At 37.0% G+C, this 22,338-nt stretch overlaps 2 protein-coding genes across 4 annotated transcripts; both read right to left on the reverse strand.

Moving 5' to 3' along the window:
- Positions 1-1,188: 1,188 nt before the first annotated feature.
- LOC109157305 (probable protein phosphatase 2C 58) lies at positions 1,189-5,123 on the reverse strand. Of its 3 annotated transcripts, none has more exons than XM_019305204.1 (7): positions 4,964-5,123; positions 4,486-4,527; positions 3,547-3,588; positions 2,998-3,294; positions 2,401-2,680; positions 1,825-1,979; positions 1,189-1,499 (listed from the first exon to the last, which is right to left on the reverse strand). In XM_019305204.1, exons 1-7 carry the CDS (start codon positions 4,994-4,996, stop codon positions 1,362-1,364), a joined length of 987 nt encoding a protein of 328 aa, XP_019160749.1. In that variant the 5' UTR covers positions 4,997-5,123; the 3' UTR covers positions 1,189-1,361. The 3 variants fall into 3 exon arrangements, with proteins under 3 accessions (XP_019160749.1, XP_019160748.1, XP_019160750.1); XM_019305203.1 differs by having other exon boundaries at positions 2,983-3,294; XM_019305205.1 differs by lacking the exon at positions 3,547-3,588 and having other exon boundaries at positions 2,983-3,294.
- A 2,389-nt stretch (positions 5,124-7,512) lies between these two features.
- Positions 7,513-10,256, reverse strand: LOC109157232. The gene is made up of 5 exons (XM_019305131.1): positions 9,729-10,256; positions 8,512-8,674; positions 8,358-8,424; positions 7,983-8,184; positions 7,513-7,911 (listed from the first exon to the last, which is right to left on the reverse strand). Exons 1-5 carry the CDS (start codon positions 9,836-9,838, stop codon positions 7,701-7,703), a joined length of 753 nt encoding a protein of 250 aa, XP_019160676.1. The 5' UTR covers positions 9,839-10,256; the 3' UTR covers positions 7,513-7,700.
- Between the last annotated feature and the right edge of the window lie 12,082 nt (positions 10,257-22,338).

Genomic DNA, 22,338 nt, shown 5'->3' on the forward strand with positions numbered 1-22,338 from the left:
ACGGATCCGTTCTGCATGTACCCGTGGCACCTTTGTCTCCATCAAAAACACAAAATCAGGCTTCTTACTGGACGCTAGACCCACAATCTGTCGAACTGTGTGTGGATTGCCCAAACCACGATAGTTCCAGCTCAAAGTACTCATGATGATGGGCGGGGCTGGGCACCAGCTCCCGCCATGGACAAGTTTTTTGAAACAGCAGCGATCGTTACCTCATCATTTCCACTATCCTCTCCCCCCTCCGTCCCATGCCTACGACACTTCACCGTAGCCACCACCAACTCATCCTTAGACATACTCATGGGTGTGACACCCCCACTTCCCTGTCCCCCATCCACTGACCCAACAACACGTAGCTTGACTCCCAGTGGTCGTGGTTTCACGTCAACCGGCACAAGCCAGCTATCCCCAACCGCTCCGCTATCCCCAACCGCTCTAGGAGCGCTCCGGGACCCACCAGCTCGCATATCCGAACCGTACAGGTGCCTTTCAATTCTACTTGAATCATCTCATTTGGACATTTCTATTAAGCCTTAGTTTAGCTAGGCAAAAGTTACTAAAGACTTGAGCTCTATATGGTATAGTTTATTTTAGAGCTTATACAAATAAGTTATAAGTTATGTTTGGTAAACCATGAAAAATTTAAAATAATAACTTGTTGGTTTTTTTTAAAAAAAAAAATTGAAGTACAACGGCTAGTCAACACAATCATATGAGAATATAGAAAATATGAAAAAAAAAAAATATCAATGTTATATTGCTGAATATTATTTGTGGATAATAAAAATTGCTTTATCCCTTCTCATATATGAGGGATTTATTAATACATATTTTAGGCTAAAAGCCCTACAAAGAATAAAAATTCTAAACTACCTCATATTAACCATCTTTATTACACATTAAATCATAAATAAATTCAATCCAAGAATAATGAATCAATATAAATAGGCTCAAATTGGTCATTCCTTCTCGTACCGAGTTGTAGACAATAAACCATAATATACCATTCATCATTACTTATTTTGAAACGCTACCTTAAATAGTATTTCAAAATAAACTAACAGCTAACTTTTAAATTCCATAAAACTAACTTTTAAATTAGCTATGTCAAACATATATAACCTTAATTACTAGTACTATTATAATAATAACCCTAATAATAACAATTTTACATGAGATCCACTCAAACAGAGACACAAAACAAACCTGAAAACATCATCTGACCTCAAAAGACAAGCACAAAATCTGGGAAGTTCACCCTCAGCACATTCTTAGCATTAACTATAAAATTTACAATAATCCCAAAAAGGGAAGACGAAATTAGCAATTCAGTGAGGACTACAAATCCCAGAGTTTGGGAATCAGCCAAGCTTCACCACAACACAAGAAATGTCATCTTTGCTACCTCGTAAAAGCGCCTCCTCAATCAACTCCTCAGCTGCCTTTTGACCACTCTTCATCTCTCTGATGCAATCTGCTACCTCTTCATTTGAGGTGACCTGTAATGTCAAAATAATAGAGAGCATGAAATTTTGATAACCGAGTATTAAGAAGAAGAAGATTGAACTTTATTTTCCTAAGGCTCGAACACAGTGACTAAACTTCTCGCTGAATTGTATGTAGGCACCTCTATTGGGTCATTGGATGAGACAGCTGTCCTGGAGATATAAGGTTGCTCCATACTCAAAGCCAAGGATCGAACCATTGACCTTTGGTTCTCATGTTGATTCTAGATTTCATTGTTCGGGCCGGGGTGCCATATATATATGATAAAATAATGGATCAAATATTGATACCAACAAACATCCTAATGTTAGTTGTTACCTTCCATAAGCCATCACTTGCCAGAACTATGAATTCTGTTTCTTTGTCTATCTTCTCAATTGTTACATCAGGTTCCACAGTGATGTGCTCTTTGAGTTTTGCATCTCCAAACGCCCTCGTCATCGCTAACTGCCCGTCCACACGAGGAATATTTCCTGCATTTTAAACACATTCAATAACATCATCAATATATATATAGCCATCCATTGTGAGTAAATGTAGTGTTGTTCACTATAGTGTTGTTCACTATATCCAAGGTCGGTCCTCAAGTAAATGGAGACTTATTTCCGGGTGAAAATGACCTATTGACCTTCTTAGTTTAAGCTGGTTAGCTATGAACAATCTAGTCTGATTTATCGATCTTTAAACGGGCCACGGGCGAGATTTATTTAATGTACACCCTCAAGCAGAGGTGGTGGATTTTCCTTGTGACTCCCAAAAATAATATCAACAATATATAGCTATCCATTGTGAGTAAATGTACAATATATTTTGTTCACTATATCAAAGGTCCTTAAGTAAGAATCAAATAAGATATGAGTAAATGTTATGATTAGCAGAATCCTACACTGGTACCTGGCTTTTCAGAAACAAATCCTCCTTTGCTCTCAACCATCTTTTTCTCCTTTCTTTTGAGTGGATCATGATCAACTGTTATTTGTTTTACCTCCCCATTCCGACAAAGAACTGCACGCGAATCCCCGACATTGGCTACAACGAGCTGCTTCTGATTGATCAATATTGCAGTCACTGCCGTGGAGCCACCCCGAGCACCAACCACGTTCTTTAAGATCTCATTATCTGTCTTTTTGTATGCTCGCTTAAGGGCGGATGCAGGATTTTCCCAGAAATCAGGCTGTTGATAGAACAAACACGATATCACAGATTATTATGTAAACTTTGCAACCTCAGCTCGAGGATTACTATGGCTAGACAAGAAGTCGAATTGAAGTGCCATTACTGTTGAGCATATAATATATATATGTGTAATAATCCAACTATCAGCTTAGACTTTTAGTTGAGATGCATGCATTGCAGCACACATATATGTTTCATTTTGGTATCACCCGATAAAAAGAGAAGTGCCCACATATAATATAATATATATAAACATAAATGTGCAATATAATCCAACTATCATTAGCTTAGGCTACATACTTCAATTATAATTACCTCTTTCAATATGTTATGAAAGAGATGAGTGTGCAAGTATTGTGCAACCTTACGCCCCGAATGGCCGTCGAAAATTGCATATAAACCCAGATCATAGCCCTTCATTTTCCTATTCTCTGCAACTAGGAAATCTTCCATGCCATGTTTCATCTTCCCTTCTACCAGATGGAAACCATGGGTGATGTGGCGATTCTTCCCACTCACCTCACCACCAAAATCTAAAACATCTCCATATTCTTTGGCTTCATCTTCCTCATCATCACCTTTTGTATGCTTATTATTGTCTCGATTTCTCTCCTAACATCCATACAATAAGATTATATTAAAGATTGCCAATTATATATATATCAAATTAATTATAAACATCTATCAGTGAACTATAAGAAACAGATATAGTATATAAAAACAAATTGAAGTAGCTAGGAAGATTAAAAATCCAGATCGAATATGCTGCAGCCTGCAAGCTAATTAAGTGAGTCAACAGTACGTACAGTGGGTGTATAAATTGAATATGAAGTGAAAGAGGTATGTAGAAGAATACAAATTAACCTTTGCAAGAACAGCAGCTACATCATCAGGAGTAGATGTTCTCTGGTTTAATTATGAAAATTAAAAAGCAATATATCAGCTTAATCTCAATAATAACTAAGAAACATCATTCCAACTACATAATTAATAATGAAGACCTCATCTAAGTATGTTAGAATCAAACGCTTACCACTACCAAAAGGTGACCTAAAACCCTAAGTAGCTAGTAGTGAGTTGAAGCCTTAACTTTATTTTGTTATATTGTCACATTTCGAGAAATAGGGTGCTAGATTTGACCCGACCTTCAGACCGAGCTCCACCCAAAAATCCCTTACATAGCCTTTGGTTGGAAGGAAGGAATTATGGAAAAAAAAATTATAATTCAGTGGAAAAGAAAATAAGGTAGAAATACAAATTACATTATTTTGTAAGGAGGAATAGAATTATTGAAACCGGAGAGAAGATGTGATATAAAGACTAAAATGCTTTTGAACAGCAGCAGCAGCAACAACAACAACAACAACAATAATAACAATAACAATAATAACAACAACAACAATAATAATAATAATAATAATAATAATAATAATAATAATAATGGGAAAAAGGATCGTCTTTTCTTTTTTTTTTTCCTTTTCCCACTGCTCCAAATTATATTACAATTCCTATGGTGTCTAAGAATCTAATTCTAAATTCACAAATAGAGGGAATTACAATTATCTCCAATTAAATTAAACATTGTGATTCGACATAGTGGCTAATAAAAAATTGTGTTGTAATTGAATTGCAACTACATTCAACCAAACAACACATTAGTTCTGGATTCGCTCTTTCACTGAGCTCCGCCCGACACAAACAGAATCTAAAATAGATTGGAGTTCAACCTTAGGAGAAGGTACTGAATAATATATATATATATATATATATATATATATATATATATATATATATAATGCATACCTTAATCTTGATTATGTTTTTTGGTTGACGCAATTTGCCTCTCTGCAAGAAATTGCATGCAATATTTTAATATTTTTACATATTTTCATGCATGACACGAGAAAATGTAACAGCGCAGCCATCCGATCGAACAACAAAATATATTGGAAATACTACTAAATATATCACTAAACTTATCGGAAGTCACTGAACTTAAACAAGTAAAATTTATACAATTAAGACATTTTTTGAGTAAAATTTGATTATGTACTAAGAATCTCTCTTTTCTCTTTCATAGTGGTTAAAATGAAAAATTAAAATGTTTTCAATTTAAATTGAATTAACAGAAATTATAAAAAAATCTCAATTACACATATTTTGTTTATTTGATGATTCGATATTGTACACCTTTTATATTTAGTGAGTCAATGGCACAAAAACAATAATATAATCAATCTATTTGACAGTTGTTCAAAATATATATGAATGTTATATATACCTTAAATCGCACGAAATCTGTGTGTTCTTCCATGCTGCTGCTGCTAGTCTGATGAGTTGAGCTCAGAATTTCAAAGTTACGTTAGTTGGAGTACGTGATGCTGAAGATGTTTTCATACAAAAATAATGAGAGTGAAGAGGTATGTAATAGCTAGGTGGGGTTGTCGGCATTTGTTTAGGGCTTGAAACATAGTGGAAGAGTTGAGAATGGGATATATAGCTGCTGCTGCCTAAGCGGTGGAAGTCCACGTGGTGACTGGTGATCTGAGGGCACAATATAATAGGCGGTGGGCGGTGGTGCATGCCTCCGCTGTGTTTCGGTGTTTGGAAGCTTTTATCTCAAACACCTTCACACTCCGTACAATTAAATAGAATAATGAGGAAATTATGTGCATACACTGCTCAATTGATTATAAAAATGAAATTTATCATAAGAAATAAAGAATTCACTTAGTGAGTAAAAATTTAGCTTTTGTTGATTATTCTTCCACAAGCTGTTAACTCAGAGTGTAAGAGGTGGAAGATTAAATTTACTCTCACATAATATAATTATAATTCACTTGTGCTAACCAAACACACATTTATTATAACTATTAAATTGCCTTTTATCTTATCACTTTGATATGATGAAATATTAAAATGTTCGAACGTGACAAAAAAATTTCAAAAATCACGCCATATTAAACAAATTGTTCTAATGGTACCCGGATTGGACAGTTCGAGTTTGAGTGGAGGCGTAAGATTATGAGTTCGAGTTTGAGTGGAGGCGTTATTGGTTCTTTGTATTTCAGTAGGTTGAGAAAGTATATGAACAGATACTACAATGTAATAGAGCCAGTAGCTTTCAAAAAAAAAAAAAAAAAAAAAAAACAAATTGTTAGTACATGTATCAGTTTTAATCCTTAATTATTAAAATTTTTAAATTAGGTGCATGATTATTCAACATTTGGTCATTGACTATTAACATTTTCAAATTAGGTGCATGACTATTCAATTTGTATCATATTTAGTCCTGCCATTAAAATTTCCGGCTAATTTATTTAACTTTTATTTTCAAAATTACTTTAATAATTGTTAAATTAAAAACTTTAAAATTAAAAAAATAAAATAAAATAAACAAAACGACTGCCACCCCCAACCCTTCCTCCTTCATGTCTCGGTGGAGACGAATGAAGAAAGGAGGACTCCCTTCTTCCTTCATCTCGCCATCGGAGACGAAGAAAGCTCTTTTCGTCTTATCCCAAAAATTTCATTATTCTAACACATAAAAAGTATATTATTCTAACACATAAAAATACATTATTCTAACTTATAAAATACATTATCTTACCTCATAATATTTATTGTTCTAACATGCACGCAAAGTAAAAAAAAATAATAATAAATAAATAAAATAAATAAACATCAAAGCAATATTGTTTTGGACTGTGGTCCACACAGCTGTGTGAACCACGGTCCACAGAATAATTTGTCGTGATAAGTAATTACAAAACTTATAACATTTCTTTTTTTTTTTTTTCTTTAACCTCATAACATGTCATTATTAATTGAGTGGTTTCTTGAGACAGCAAGGAAGACGTCAAATTATATTGTATAAAAATGTGAACTACAGATAAATATTTATTTTTAGTATATTAAATGTTCAATTTTAATGTATTAAAGATTTCATTATTTGATATACTACTAAATAATGAATCTTAGAAAAGTAAACATTTAATGTATTAAAAATAACTTTATTATACTAAAAATGGGTCTTATGTAAATGATTCACGGCAAATTATACCGTGCACCAGGGCGCACAATGCTGCATTGTGCGTCCTGACCCAAAACGACGTCGTTTTGTACTTTTTCACGTGTCTACTGTTAACTCCTTAAAAAAGAATATTCATGTTTCGAATGTATAGAATTGTATAATAGAATACATAAAATTTTATACTTGAAAACACAGAATTTTATAACTGAATACACATATCTTTTTTGAAAGGATAATACACATAATCTAACATAATACATACATAATATACATAAACTCTTAACTCTTTAAAAAAAAAATTCATATTTCGAATGTATAGAATTATATAATAGAATGTACAGAATTTTATAATTGAAAACACAAAATTTTATAACTGAAAATTCTCATGTTTCGAATGTACAGAATTATATAATAGAATACACAGAATTTTATACCTAAAATTAACAAAACGATATCGTTTTGGGAGGCGCAGGGCGCACATTACTATGTGCACCCTGATGCACGGTACAACGATTGATGATTCACCTGGCAAGGTGAAGCATAGTTCAACGTTTTTACTCCATATTTTTTAAATTTATCATTAGTCAAATTAACTATTTTTTCTCTGTTTATTTTCTTTAATATTTTTAAATTTAATTTCTTTGTGTGTTTAATAGTACTTTTAGTGTAATTTCTAAATATATAAATTTTTATATATTAATACTAAACTTAATATTATGAAAAATTAGATTAAAAATAACTTCAATCAAGTCTCGTTAACCGAACCAAACACATAAAATATGACGGAGGGATTAATAGGAAAAAAAAAATTATAAATACAATTGAGAATGCTAAAGGGAGAGAATTAATATATGGTAGCCTTTATGAAGAAATATGATGAGGATATACATTATTCTGCAGAAGATTGTAAGTTAGGAATTGATTAATGGAGGAGGGTGGTTGGTGATCTTTGAGATTCCTGTACAATTATATCAACACACACAGTTCATATCAAGTACTCATAATAAACTAAGAAAAGGGCATCTGGAACATCTTTAGGGAGGCTGTTTATATAACCATGGAAGCGAAGCATGTCGTCCTTTGAGACGGTTTCCTGGTCGACGACATCGCCATTACACGTGAGAACCCAAAGATCTCCCGACTCCACCCTTTTCAGGCTTCCCCGGCAAAAGGGGCATGATTCAGACCTTACATTCCTGAATCCAGCATTCATTAATGGTAAGTTGACAGTTGAATTAATGTGGTTAGAGAGCAAGAGGTGACCTACCAATCGCGATAGCAGTTAATACACATGGCGTGGCAACAGTTTGGCAGAACCATTTTGGTGCAGGGCTCTAAGCATATCCCGCATTCATCTTCTCGCTCCAAATCACCATCGCAATGCTTCCTCTTCTCCTGTACGCCGTCTTGGCTGCCATCCCTCCCCGATGAATTACCATGCAGGCGCAGTAGAGATGGTAATATCACAGCTGCAATTACGTTGTGTATAAGCTTATTTCAGATGGCAAAGGGTTATCCTTAATAGGTGAATGTTGAGCATATAAAACATAAATGTATAGTCCAACTATCAGCTTAGTCTTTTTGTTCAATCATGAAAAGGCTATATTTATATCACACAAGACAGAGAGAGCAATGCGCATACCATAAAACTCCCTTACGCTCGCTTTCCTTCCATGTGATTTAAGCATCCGCTTACCATCAGGAGAAACCTGAAGAACATATCAAATCAGCGAGAATATCAGATTTGTTCTTGCCAGGGAATTAAATACGACTTGCATGAAGAAATGCATCCTTGCCTCGAATAAAAGAACATGGAAGAGATTCAGATAGCTCGGGAGTAAGCATGTACAAGAAAAGTTCATCCATTGGACCAAGAACAGAAATAAAGGTGCCAAATTATCGTAGACCAATTTCATTTGTAAGCGAGTTCCACCTTTGAATCTTGGAATCGAAGTTGCCCTGCAACAAAAGTGAGTAACCATTCATGGAATTAAATACAACACCAAGAAATCTTACCTATATATACACATAGCTAAATGGCATTTTATTGTTATTGGTTTTTCAATATGTAACCGTCTAATATGACAGTACTGTCATAAATTCACCAGATTCACTCACATATCACATGATCAGCCAATAGGGAATGAAACAAATCTCATGCAAATAAAGGCTAGAATACAAATTCCCGATTAGGAATACTATAACAAAACCAGGAAACTTGAAACCTACTACTAAAACTGATAATTACTGTAACAGAAACATAACAGTATTCTCGTAATTTCACCAAGTTCACACGATCCTGACAAACAGATTACCAGCAAAGCTACTATCACAAGTTTCCCATTACTCCGCTACCATGAAATGTATAAGCCAAATTTGTTTTGCAATCATAATCTGGGCAATGGGCATACAGTAAATAGAAAGTCGAAAACTTTATCTTCTGTCTCAAACTCAGTAATACGGAGTACTTCACAATTTAACGTACTTCATAGTAATAAACAACATAGAGAAAGGAGAATAGACAACATTAGTCTCCCTACTCAATCTACAATCATTATAATGAGAACAAGTACTGCAATAATTAACCACTAACCCAAATTCAATGAAGAAAACAGACAATATGAAAAAGGTAAAAAACAAGCAAACAAACTTACTTGTGAGTTCTGTCTCTCACCCTTTTGTTCAAACTCACAATTCAACAAACTTCAGGTAATAAACAACAAAAAGAAAGACAAATAGACCACATTACTACATTACTTGCACTAATCAATCAACAATCAGTAGAAAGTGAAAATGTTCTGCACTTATTAACCATCAAACCCAAAATTCTTGGAAAAGAAACCCAGTTTTCTTGACTAAATTCAAACCCACAAAAATCATCAAGGAAAAACAAATATCAGTTTTCTTGACTAAATTCAAACTGAAAAGCCCACAAAAATCATCACGGAGAAAAACCCCAGTTTTCTTCACTAAATTCAAACCGAAATAAAATCATCAAGGATAGAGAACCTACAGCATATTGGCATAATCAATATCGGCTTGAAGGGTCTTAAGAGAATCTTGGTAGGACACAGACTTTGCAAGCTGATAGTAATTCGGGATAATCATCATATTCTTCTCCATTGATCACTCTTAAAAAAACCCAAATTCCGGGGAATTTCGCAACTCCTTTTGTTTAGTGAAACAGAAAAAATGAAAGGGGCTCTAGCTCTGAGCCTCTGTATATAGGAGGGGTGGAAAGTCAAAGGAGTCTAAATCATTCTTGAAAAGTCTGAATATTATAAATGAAGGGAGAGAAGGGGAGATGAAGATTTGGTCATGGCTGCTCAGTTGGTTGGTCGGTCGCTGTTGTGAAGCTTTCAATTCGTGATTGTAATCTGGATTTTGAGCTTTGACTACAATCCGTTGAGCGACCTTGAAGAAGCTCACAGAAGAAAGGGATGCGAAATGTGAAAAGTTGAGTCTTGGAGCAGAGAGAGAGAGAGAGAGAGAGAGAGACAGAAAATTAAATTAGCCAGTAAAAATACAAATTTCAAATAAGGGAAATACTAACCACAGATTTTAATTTCCTTGTAAATTAAATGATTCTATCCGATCATGAGGGCTCACCGCTCCTATTTATGAAATTTAATAGAGAGGAGGTAACTGGTTTACGAACAATCAAATGATTGTGCATTAATACTTATAATAAAGTCAATTTTATACCTAATCATCTTAATGTTGCTAGCAAAATAAAATTATCTTTAAAATTGATCCAGCAATTGAGTTTATATCCGATATAATATTTTTTACTCATAACTAGTATTTTCACGGAATTGTTGTAATATATTAAGAATATTTAAATCGATATATAATTATTTAAGAGTTAATTTCACCAGAGATCGTTTATCTTACCTGACAATTCCAAATTTAATCTTAGACTATAGTTATTAATTATTACAATTTATTCTATGTTACAACTCTTACGTTAATATTCTTACTATTATTATTAACACTTAATTACTTTTAGATATTATTATTACCACTTATATTATTATTATTATTATTATTATTATTATTATTATTATTATTATTAGTTTCTTTTCAAGTACTGTTAGTATATAATGGTCGTGAGGCAGAATAATAATATAACCATAATTAAATATTCTTGTATTGTATTCCGGAGTTAATGTCATTTTTTGTCCTAGACTTATTGAGGCATTGACACTTTTCATCCTCCATAATAAAAATTGCCACTTAGTAGACATTGTTATTAGTCGTTGGACGGTTTTGATCCTCCGTCAATGAAGCCGTTTGTTGACCGTGAATTAGAAGGGCTTTTATGTCTTTCTATGTCTTATTCTTCTAATCTTGTTTAGACCAGCGCTGCTGTGACTCCTGTGAGGTGAGATGGCGAGACTTGGCGGCTAAGTAGTAACCATCAGTAGTGAGTAGCAGCGAGGTTCTTCTCCGGCGAGTTGTGGGTACGGCGGCGAGCATACGAGGCAGTAACTTCTTCCGGCGACGGACCAGTAAGGCAGATCTGGCGGTGCAGCAACAGATCCGGCGAGGTTGGGGCCTTCACCGGTGGTTTTTGGTTCCGGCGAAGCAGAGAGGGCAGCAGGTCGGCGAACCCTCCTATGGTAAATAGCAGTTGTAGTTGTAGATGGCGTGATGTAGAATTTGCACCTGTAAGTCCTCCCTTCCATATTGACCACAAATATCCTTCCCATCTCTCTCTCTCTCTGACCACAACTACTTGGTGCACAACCTCAAAACCTCTGTTATTCTACCTGAAATTCATTGAAGTTTCAAGCTGAAAATGTGGAATCCGCCGCTCCCCAAAAATTGCATTGTCTGAGGTGTTGGAATGGCCAGTGTTGACTTCCTGGCTGCTGTAGCTTCATTCCCCAACCCGGATGATAAAATTCAGAGCACCAGCTTTGAGGTTCAAGGAGGTGGTAACACTGGCAATGCTTTGATAAAACCCGGATGATAAAATTCGTCTTGGTCTTAATCCAAGGATCATATCTAAGGTTGCTGATGACTCGCATGGCGAAAGAATACTTGATGAGCTTGAAAGGGATGGTGTTGATACATCTTTTATGGTGGTGTCCAAAGGAGGAAACTCACCATTCACATATGTCATTGTTGACAACCAAAAAAAAAAAAAAAAAAACTCGCACGTGCATTTTCACTCCAGGATATCCACCCATGATATCTGAGGGTCTACATACCCAAATCAAAATTGTCTTCAGCACTTGGAGTAAATATTGTCTACTTAGATGGAAGGCTGCATGAGACTGCTTTGATTGTAGTGCAAGAGGCAAAGAGTAGGGGCATACCTATTATAGTTGATGCAAATAGGTTAAGGGAGGGGTTGGGTGATATTCCTGACTTTGCTAGTTATGTTGTATGCTCGACAAAATTTCCACAGGCATGGACTAACGCCCTTTCTATTCCAACTGCACTTGTTTCCATTATCTTGAGATTGATGTCAAATGTTAAATTCATGATTGTTAGTTCGGTGAAGATGGTTTCTTAATGTTTGAAAGGACTGAAGCGGATAACCTCAGTTTGAAGAAATGGATGTAGCAGTGACCAATGGATGGAGAAATACAAGGATTAGAACATAAAAAGACAAAAAAAAACCCTTCTAATTCACGGTCAACAAACAGCGTCATTGACGGAGGATCAAAACTGTCCAACGATCAATAACAATGGCTACTAAGTGACAATTTTTATTATGGAGGATGAAAAGTGTCAATGCCCAATAAGTCTAAGACCAAAAATGGCATTAACTCTTATATTCTGTGAGTCACAATAATAATATAACAATAATTAAATATTGTTCAATTCTATATTCTTCTAGGATTTCTATTACCATCATTAATTATTTCCAAATTTACCATAATTAAATAATTTGACCAATTATAAGGGAAGATTATTAAATAATGCACGGGACAATTGTTTAATTAAAAATTTTAAAAATTCATTAATAAAACATAAGGGTCTCATAGTTTTTTCTTAGAAACTCTTTAATAAAGTACTTTTTTTTTAGAAATTGGTGGGCCAAACCGCCTACGGCAGTTTGCGGTGGATAGATCTAAAAAAATACGCGATTTCAAAAAAACATTTGTCCAAAACGGACAACGAAGTCAAAAGTTATGCCTTGCCGAACTTTTGACACTTTACAACTCAAAAAAAAATAAAAAATTAAAGGGCGGTTCAGCCGGCGAGGCGGTCGCTGAGGAGGCCGATTCCGGCCTTCCTCGACGCGGCCAGCGGCACGATTTTTGCAACACTGATATATAAAATAGATATAGATTAGAATAGGAATAGTATTACACAATTTTATAATATTACAATAAAATTTTAACCCAGAATTTTTTAATATTACAATAAAATTTTAACCCAAAATTATTGTAGAAATCAATATATTTTATTAAGAAGAGAGATTTTTTAGGAATTGGGGCGGGAAGTTAAAATTTCAGGATTTTGTTTTTATATATAATATAGATAGTATAGATTGTATTACACTATTTTATAATATTAGAATAGAATTTTAACGCAGAATTATTGTACGAATGTGAAAAAAGAAATCAATATATTTTATTAGGAAGAGAGATTTTTTAGGAATTGGGCGGGAAGTAAAAATTTCAGGATTTTGTTTTTATATATAGTATAGATTATAGCAAATAGTGGAGTAGTGAACTCCGTCTTTTTTACTTTTAATTGTCAAATTATTTTCACTTATCATTTTAATTGATGTCTATTAAGGATGACAATTCAATCCAATCTGAATGGAAAAACCCTATCCCCGCCTTGGGGAGAGCTTTCCCATCGCTCACAAGGATGGCATCCCCGGCCCAAAACCCGACCTCAAGTTTCGTCCTTGATTTCTCAAATTATATACTCCTTTCGTCCCATTTTATGTGTCTGGTTCGGTTAACGATGCTTGACTAAAGTTATTTACAGTTTAATTTTTCATAATATTAAGTTTAGAATTAGTATGTAAAATTTATATATTTAGAAACTAAATTTAAAAAACTATTAGACACAAAAAAAAATCAATTTTAAAAATTATAAGAAAATGTTAATAGAAACAAGCAAAGAAGAAAAAGGTTGGTTTTACCGATAAATAGTAAGTATGATAGATAAAATTGGACAGAGAGTATATATATATACAAGTATTTTTTATGCGCGATACGCAAAAAATAAGTGCCCAATATGAATACTTTATATTAACATTTTAAATTATTTATTTATATTTTAGATATTTAAATTATTGTAAATAATATATATATATATATATATATATATATATATATATATATATATATATATATATATATATATATATATTACACTCTACTCAAAAAATCCTCGTGAGGACAGGGACTCTATTTCCCGCCCCCGCCCCGTTGTCATTATTAATGTGCATAGTTTCAGAATGAGTTAATACCCAATTTAGTTATCGATTATTCTGATTTTTCTCGATTTAGTTCTAAAATCTTTTTGTGCTTAATTGAGTCCTCGACTTTGATAGTTTTCCATAATTAAGTCCTTTGTAACGGTTGCTTGGTAATTTTCCCTTTAGTAGTACCAATATAATTTTCTATTATAGTAGTTTTATCCAAATTAGTCCACAAATATAATGATTAATTCCTTAATTTAGTCATCTACTATTACGATTTTCTCGAGTTAGTCATTGATTCTAATAGTCGAAAATTAGATTAAGAAAAACCATCAAAGTCGAGAATCCAATTAAGTACAAAAAGACGTTTAGAACTAAATTGAGAAAAAACACTATAACTAATGACTAAATTGAGTATCAACTCGTTTCAAAAGGATTTTTGTACTACAAAATGGTTAAGTATTTCAAAGCAAATTAAATGTCAATTTTTAAAAATGATTTTAGTACTGCAAAATGGTTATTAGAATCCTTAGCTCTTGAATGTCATTTTTTTTTTCAATCTTGTATTTCATTGTTATTTTTAATTCATTCCATGGTCACAGTTGTATTAGAAAAAAAATAAAAAAATAAAAACAAGGACAAAAAAAAAAGGGATTAATTTTGTTTATTGTTCTATTTATTTTTCTTATCTTTCTTCTATTTGTTTCTGAAATTTTATTTAGTCTTGTTCACTTCTAATTTAATTTTTGGTCGTGAACGGTTTGAATTTGTATATTGTTGCCAAGAGCTTTGTGTCTATTGTATATTGATGAATGTAGGAGTCTGGTAATTGTATTAGATAACCAAAGCAACGATAAAGAGATTACAAGATATACAACCTAGAATCGTATATAACATAGACTTACAGAAGTAATATAACACCAGATAAGATAAGTCTTAATACGCCCCTGCAAACTCAAGGTGGTAAGGCCACAACATTGAGTTTGTCACATTAAAAAAAAAAAAAACTGAGTAGAGTCGAGAGCCTTCGTGAGAAGATGTCGGCCAACTGATCCTTAGTAGAAATGAACTGAACGATCAAGTCCCCAGAAGCCATCTTATCTCTCACGAAGTGGTAGTCAATCTCTACATGCCTCGTCCTAGCATGAAAAACCGGATTTGCACAGAGATAAGTTGCACCCAAATTGTCACACCACAACCGAGGAGGAGAGGGTGGCCGAATACGAAGCTCGGTCAATAAAGAAACCAGCCAAGTCACCTCAGCTAAAGCATCCGCAAGTCCCTTGTACTCAGCCTCAGTAGATGATCGCGCCACAGTCTTTTGCTTGCGACAAACCCAGGAAATCAGATTGTTACCAAGATAAATTGCAAAGCCACTCATAGACTTCTGATCCACCGGGCAACCAGCCCAATCCGAGTCGGAGAAGGCATGAATAACAAGAGAGTTAGACTTGGAGATGCGAAGACCATACTGCAAGGTTTCCTTTACGTAGCGCAACACACGCTTTAAATTTGTCCAATGATAAGTCGTTGGAGCATGCATCAACTGACACAACCTGTTAACCGCATATGACAAATCAGGGCGAGTTATAGTAAGGTACTAAAGAGCACCCGCCAGTCTGCGAAAAGAAGTGGGATCTGACAAAGGTTCAGGATATGAGTTATATTATATTTGTGTACATAATATTGTATGTGGTTAGTATTTAGTTTGACTTAGCTGTCCTAAACTACAGGAGTAGATTACGTTAGCTTAATCTGCTTAGCTTGTATTATTGGTTGTTCTCTCTGAGTTAATGTGATAACGTTTTATTCTCTCACTCATCTGGTATCAGCTTAGCGTTAGGTTTCCTGGTTTCTCTCCCCCCCTATCGCAAAAACAACATGTCGACCAATTCATCTGAGCGCACGGTGACGACCACCGCCGCAGCTCCGGTCACCACCAACCCTCTCTCATTAGCCCACCATTTCGTGTCGATCAAACTGACGACACGGAATTTTCTCTTCTGGCGAACGCAGCTTGTGTCGTTCCTCCATGGTCAAGGACTACTTGGCTACGTCAACGGAGAACACCCGTGTCCACCTGCAGTCATCACGGCGGCGACTCCTTTCGACGAGTCAGCCTCCGCCGGCGCCACACCGTCCGTCACGGCGAACCCTGCCCACGGCGCATAGATCCAGCAAGATCAATCGATCTTGTCTCTTCTCATTTCCTCCTTGTCCGATGAGGTGATGTACCTCGTCGTCGGTCGCACGACGTCAAGGGAGGTGTGGCAGTCCATCACGGCGGCGCTGGGGTCCTCCACTCAAGCACGCTGCCTCAACCTCTTAGGCGAATTCCAATCCCTCCGGCAGGGGGATAGGTCGCCGGCGGAGTACCTCGGCAGGGCGCAACTCATCGTCGAAGACCTCTCATTGGCCAGATGGCCAATCTCCCTGGACGACCAAAACTTCGGGAGCACCCAAGGGCCCTGATTTCGCCGTGGAAACAAGAGTAAGGATGGGCTTACAGTCCTCCATCCCTGCATGGCGCAAAATGTCAGATATATAACGACGTTGAGGCAATACCAACGCAGCATCAACGTCAACAGTCTCAATACCCAAGAAGAACCGCGGAGCACCAAAGACTCGAATTTTAAAAGCATCAGCAAGACGATTAAATAACACAAATACGAGCTTCGAATCACTCCCCATAATAAGGATGTTGTCCACGTAGACAAGCAAGTACACCCGACAGTCAGACTCAACATAGATGAACAAAGAGACATCGGTCTTGGACGACCTAAAGCCAATCTGAAGCAAATAATCATGCAACCTCCGGAACCAGGCACGAGGAGCTTGTTTCAAGCCATAGAGACAAACATGAGTAAGATATCGACCATCAACATACCCGGGCGGCTGACGCATGAACACAGTATCATCCAAACGCTCATTAAGGAACGCATTGTGGACATCCAACTGACGGATAGTCCAACCCCGAGAAACGGCTAAGGAAAGCAACAAGCAGACGATAGTAGGCTTCACAATCAGACTCAAGGTTTCGAAGAAGTCCTCGCCGGCCACCTCATTGAAGCCCTTCACAACCAAATGGGCTTTATAACGCTCAACCGAGCCACCAGCCTTCCGTTTAACACGAAAACCCCACTTGCAGCCCACAACATTCTAACCGGGATGGTAGGGAACCTGCCGCTAAGTCTCATTCTGCAAGAGGGCATTGAACTCAAGGTCCATAGCAGCCCACCACTTGGGAAAAATAACCACCTGAGAATAGCATGTAGGCTCCTCTATGCTAACAACCGCAGCTAGAGCCCGACCAGCTTGAGCGGCCTGAGTCGTGCGACGAAGCTCTATAGAATGAGAGTGAACCCCTGGCTGAACCCGAGCCCGCTTCCTACGAAGAACAGGAGACAGGACTTCCACAGTGCCAAAACTGAAGCAGCCACAGGTGCATCACTGGTAAAGACAAACATAGGCCGAGCCACAGCCGAGACACCCCACGGCATAGGCTCAGGAGGAACAACAGGCGGGAGTTGTTTAGTAACAGCATAGGGAAAAGAATTCTCATCAAATCTAACATGCCTGCAAATGAACACATGATTAGCCTAGATATCAAGACATCGATATCCACGGAACGACTCGGGATAACCCAGAAACACGCACGGAGAGGAACGAAACTCGATCTTGTGACAGTTATAGGGACACAGATAAGGAAAACACAGCAGCTGAACACACATAAAAATGAGTAATCTGGAGACCGACCAAACACGAGAGAGTACATACTAACATTTTGTAGTACAGAAGTGGGCAGCTGATTAATCAAGAAAGCGGCAGCCTCAAACGCGAAGTACCAAAAACGCGTGGATACATACGATTGAGCAATAAGAGAAAGACCAGTCTCGACAACATGGCAATTCCGGCACTCAACACGCTCGTTCTGCTTATACGTATATAACCACAAGACTGACGGTGGATGACACCCAGACTAGAGAAAAGCTTACCAAGTTTTTTGTATCCCCCCCCCCCCCCCCCCCCCAAGATATTAAATTGAATAGAAACAATTGAACATGAAAATTGGCGCTCAACACGAGCTCGAAACTTAGCAAATATATCATAAATATCAGTTTTTAAGCGCATCAGATATATCCATATATAACGAGAATAATCGTCAATGAATAAAACAAAATATTTAAAATCATCGCTAGATAAAACGGGGGTAGGACCCCATATGTCTGTATACACAAGTTCAAGAATTCTAGTACTATTATTGCTAACACGAGAAAGCGGAAAGCGGGAGGATTTCCCCATTTAACAAGAAGAACATAAAGAATTTGAACTAACTAAACTAGACTTAGTAGTAACGGGACAATTGTGTAGAATAGAATGAAGAACCCAATAATGCGGATGGCTGAGACGACAGTGTTACACGTGAAGACGCTTTAGTTGATAGAAGAGCCACTGGACGCGAGACAAGAAGTATGTATAGACCGCCGGAACTCCCACCTTTAAGTAAGATGGCCCTAGTGTCGCGATCCTTCACAAAGAAACAAGAAGGGTGAAATTCAAAATAGACATTATTGTTAGTATCAAACCGCTGAACTGACAGTAAAGAATGCGACAAACCAGGTATATGAAACACACGAGACAAAGAAAGAGAACGAGAGGGTGTAGGAATGAAAGAACGACCAACACCCGAGATAACCTAACTTGTGCCATCCCCTACACGGAGAGTGTCACCACCATTATACAAGTCCACACCGGTCATCGCATTCACATCCGGTGTTACATGATCTATCACCCCTGTATATGGAAGCCATGTGTGCAAAAAGGGTGCGTCTTCCAAACCAGTAGCCTGTACCAAATGCACCTGTGGAGCAGGAGCGTCCGAGTAGTGCTTGAATCAAGAGATAGCAGTGTGCCCAACGCCATGGCCGATTTGAAATTTGGGAGCGTACGTCCGACCACCACCACGGACAGACTGGGTGCCGCGTCTACCACCGCCATCGCGACGATTTCCACTGCTTCCGCGATTACCACTGGCTCGCCCAGAACGCAAGGTCACCACAACAGCCGACGTAGGAAGTAGGCCACGACCGTCGACGTCGTCAGAGCAGATGAACTGGTGCACCTTCAAGTAGTCGCCCAACTGCCAGATCGTCATCGCCGCACCTCTGACTAAGAGAGAAGAAGCGAGAGCGCGATACTCCGGCTGGAGACCTCTTAAGACATAGAGGTTCTGCTCGTCGAAGGATAATGGCCGGCCAGCGAGAGCCAACTCCTCAATGATGACCTAGGCACGGCCAAGGTACTCAACAGTGGTGGAGTCCCCTTGCCGCAATGACTGAAGCTAGCTGAGAAGAGTGAGAGACCGCGCAAGGGTGGAGGAGCCAAGCGCCACTTCGACGGCGGACTAAACTGCCCGGGAGATATCTCTGCCAACAGCAAGATACATGCACTCGTTTGAAAGTGACGAGATGAGCATAGAGAGAATTGTTTGGTCTTGTTGTGTCCAGATAGCAAACGTAGGGTTCAGAGTTGCAGTGGCGCCGTCGTCGGACGGGAGAAACTGAGCCGGGCAAGGAAGGAAATTGTCTACATATCCGATGAGGTTCTGCCCGTGTTAGAATGGCACCAACTGCGTATGCAAAAAAAGATAGTTTTTGGATGTAAGCGCTTCAACGAGACAAAGTGATGCGCACCATAAAGAGAGACGGGTGCCGACGACGACAGAGAGGAGGTCGCGGTTATGATGGTACGGCTGTCGGAATGGAGGAATTATCATTGGCCATACTTGGAAGCTGATACCAGATGAATGTAAGAGTCTGGTGATTGTATTAGATAACCAAAACAACGATAAAGAGATTGCAAGATATACAACCTAGAGTCCTATACAACATAGACTTACAAAAGTAATATAACACTAGATAAGATAAGCCATAATAATATTTAGTCTCGTTGCTTCATATGTCTTCTTTTACATATCATAATTCATTCAATATCTTGTAGGATAGCTTTGACTCTTTGAGACATTTACGGGGCGTTTAGTTGGAAAGTGTTGGTCCCAAAAGAGGTGTGGTAAAAGGCCGGGGGGGGGGGGGGGTGGGGAATAGACTTTTAAACCGTTTTCGCAAATACAACAATTGCTAAGGTAACAGAGAAACCAAAACTCTTAACTAGATTGTTAGAGTCTGGTGCACAACGGAATAATAAAATAGGTGTTGTGTGATTTTGTCAAGTATATCCACGTGAGAAGCAAGCAAGAAGCAGTAAGTAAATAAAGCGGTAAAGAACACAAGGCAATTATAGTGGTTCGGAGGTGGTGTAATCCTCCTACTCCACTTGCTCTTATCCTCCAAGAGAAATTCACTATATCTACCACTTCTTGGTTCCAAGATACAATGAATTCCGTGATCTAGTGCTTTGATCACCAAGCCCACACTAATCACGTCCAATGCCTACAACACTGCTGCTTCGGATTTCACAACCCCATGCTACTTTCCCAGGATTTCACAACTCCGTGTTACTTTCCTCCCCTTTCTACACTCCGGTAGAACTACAATTCGGATTTCACAACTCCGTGCTACTTTTCAGGATTTCATGACTCCACGTTACTTTCCCCCCTACTTCTACACTCCGGTAGAACTGCTACTTGGATTTCTCAACTCCGTGCTACTTTCCCTTCTCCAAGACTTCACACTCCTTGTGACAGACTCCTTCCTACACTCCAGTAGAGATGTCACTTGTTTATAGAAAAACAAGTTTTCTCTTGCTTCCAACTTTGAGACTTTGTAGATGATCTTCAATGTGTTGCAAGTCTCTTGTGATGAAGATTTAACACTCTTGAATGATTTCTCTTGAAAGCTCTATATCTCTGAGTGTTTTTCTCTCTGAATATTTTCGTATATAGCACTTGATTTTGAAAAGCTCTCTTGATTTTCGTATGCTCTGTTTAGCTCTATTTTTCTTTTTGCTTGTGAAAATCTCTACTTCCAATCTTCAAATCTTCATCCTTTTATAGCTGGTTTGAGAATCTGCCCGTTGGAAAAATACGATCTCAATTTTGAATTCTTGTATCTTTAGTCAGAGATCTTATCTTATCTTCTGGCAATCTGTCAGAAAGATATTCTAGCCATTGTAGATCTCCAAGTCCACGCAAATGGGTTCCAAAACTTCATCTGGTGTTTATCTCACTCTCTAGGAATATCTTGGACCTCAGTTTTATGAGAAACGACTTATCTGATCTTCTTGAAGTGGGTCACGTTCCTCTTGGGATTTTAATACTTCAAAAGTATTCTTTTATACTAGTTAGGACTAGTATTTTGTCTTTCTGAGATTTCTTCTAGTAAATCTTCTTCATCTTCACGCCTACTGTCTTCAGAATTCACTTAGCCTACTGTCTTCTTCATCTAGAAACTTCATCCCTTACTATATTTGGTAAGAAAAAGTGAAATCTCATCCCATGCTGAATTTGGCAAGTGAAACCTTTGCCCATTTTGAATTGGATTGAGATCTCTGAAATTGGGCACTAGTTCCAATTCAAATTGCTTCCCAATTATCTCTACCTTGTAAAATTATAGATAATGAGATTTGAACTTGAGTCATTAGATATAATATATCAGACATCTTCCACTTCATTTATACGATCATTTAATTACATCTCCAATCTTCTTTGATGTACTCCCTTCTCTTCATAGATGCTTGATCTCCAAGTCAAATTCATGGAGACTTCAAATCTTGATTTTCTTCAAAGAAAATTCTTCTTGGAAGTCTTCTTGAGTATGGTATTGGCGTGAAGTTCATGCTATACATATCATATCCATACATTTTCTTCTGTTTGTCATTTTCACTAGACAAATTCTTGATTTTAGGCTTGATATCTTCTTCTATTTTTCATACATCTTCCTCTTCTGTTGTTCTCTTTTGCTTCTTAATTAATAATTTCCTGATCTTGCTCTAAGAATCAACTAGACTTAAACCAAATAAAATTTGGGGGTTCTACACATTACAATTTGGCATATCAAAATCTATTACAATTTATTCCTAACAGAAAGAATGAATTAGGGAGAAAGGAATTGTAATTCGGTGGGAAAAGAATAAGGTGAGAATAAAGTACGAATTCAAATTGCATTGTTTGGTAGGGATGAATAGAATTACTGAGAATGAGAAAAGAAGAAGTGATATAAAAACTAAAATGCCCTTGTGTAACAAGAACAACAACAACAACAGTAATAAT

This window comes from Ipomoea nil, unplaced genomic scaffold (genome assembly GCF_001879475.1).
Source record: "Ipomoea nil cultivar Tokyo-kokei standard unplaced genomic scaffold, Asagao_1.1 scaffold2779, whole genome shotgun sequence".
In the NCBI taxonomy this organism is placed as follows: Eukaryota; Viridiplantae; Streptophyta; class Magnoliopsida; order Solanales; family Convolvulaceae; genus Ipomoea; species Ipomoea nil.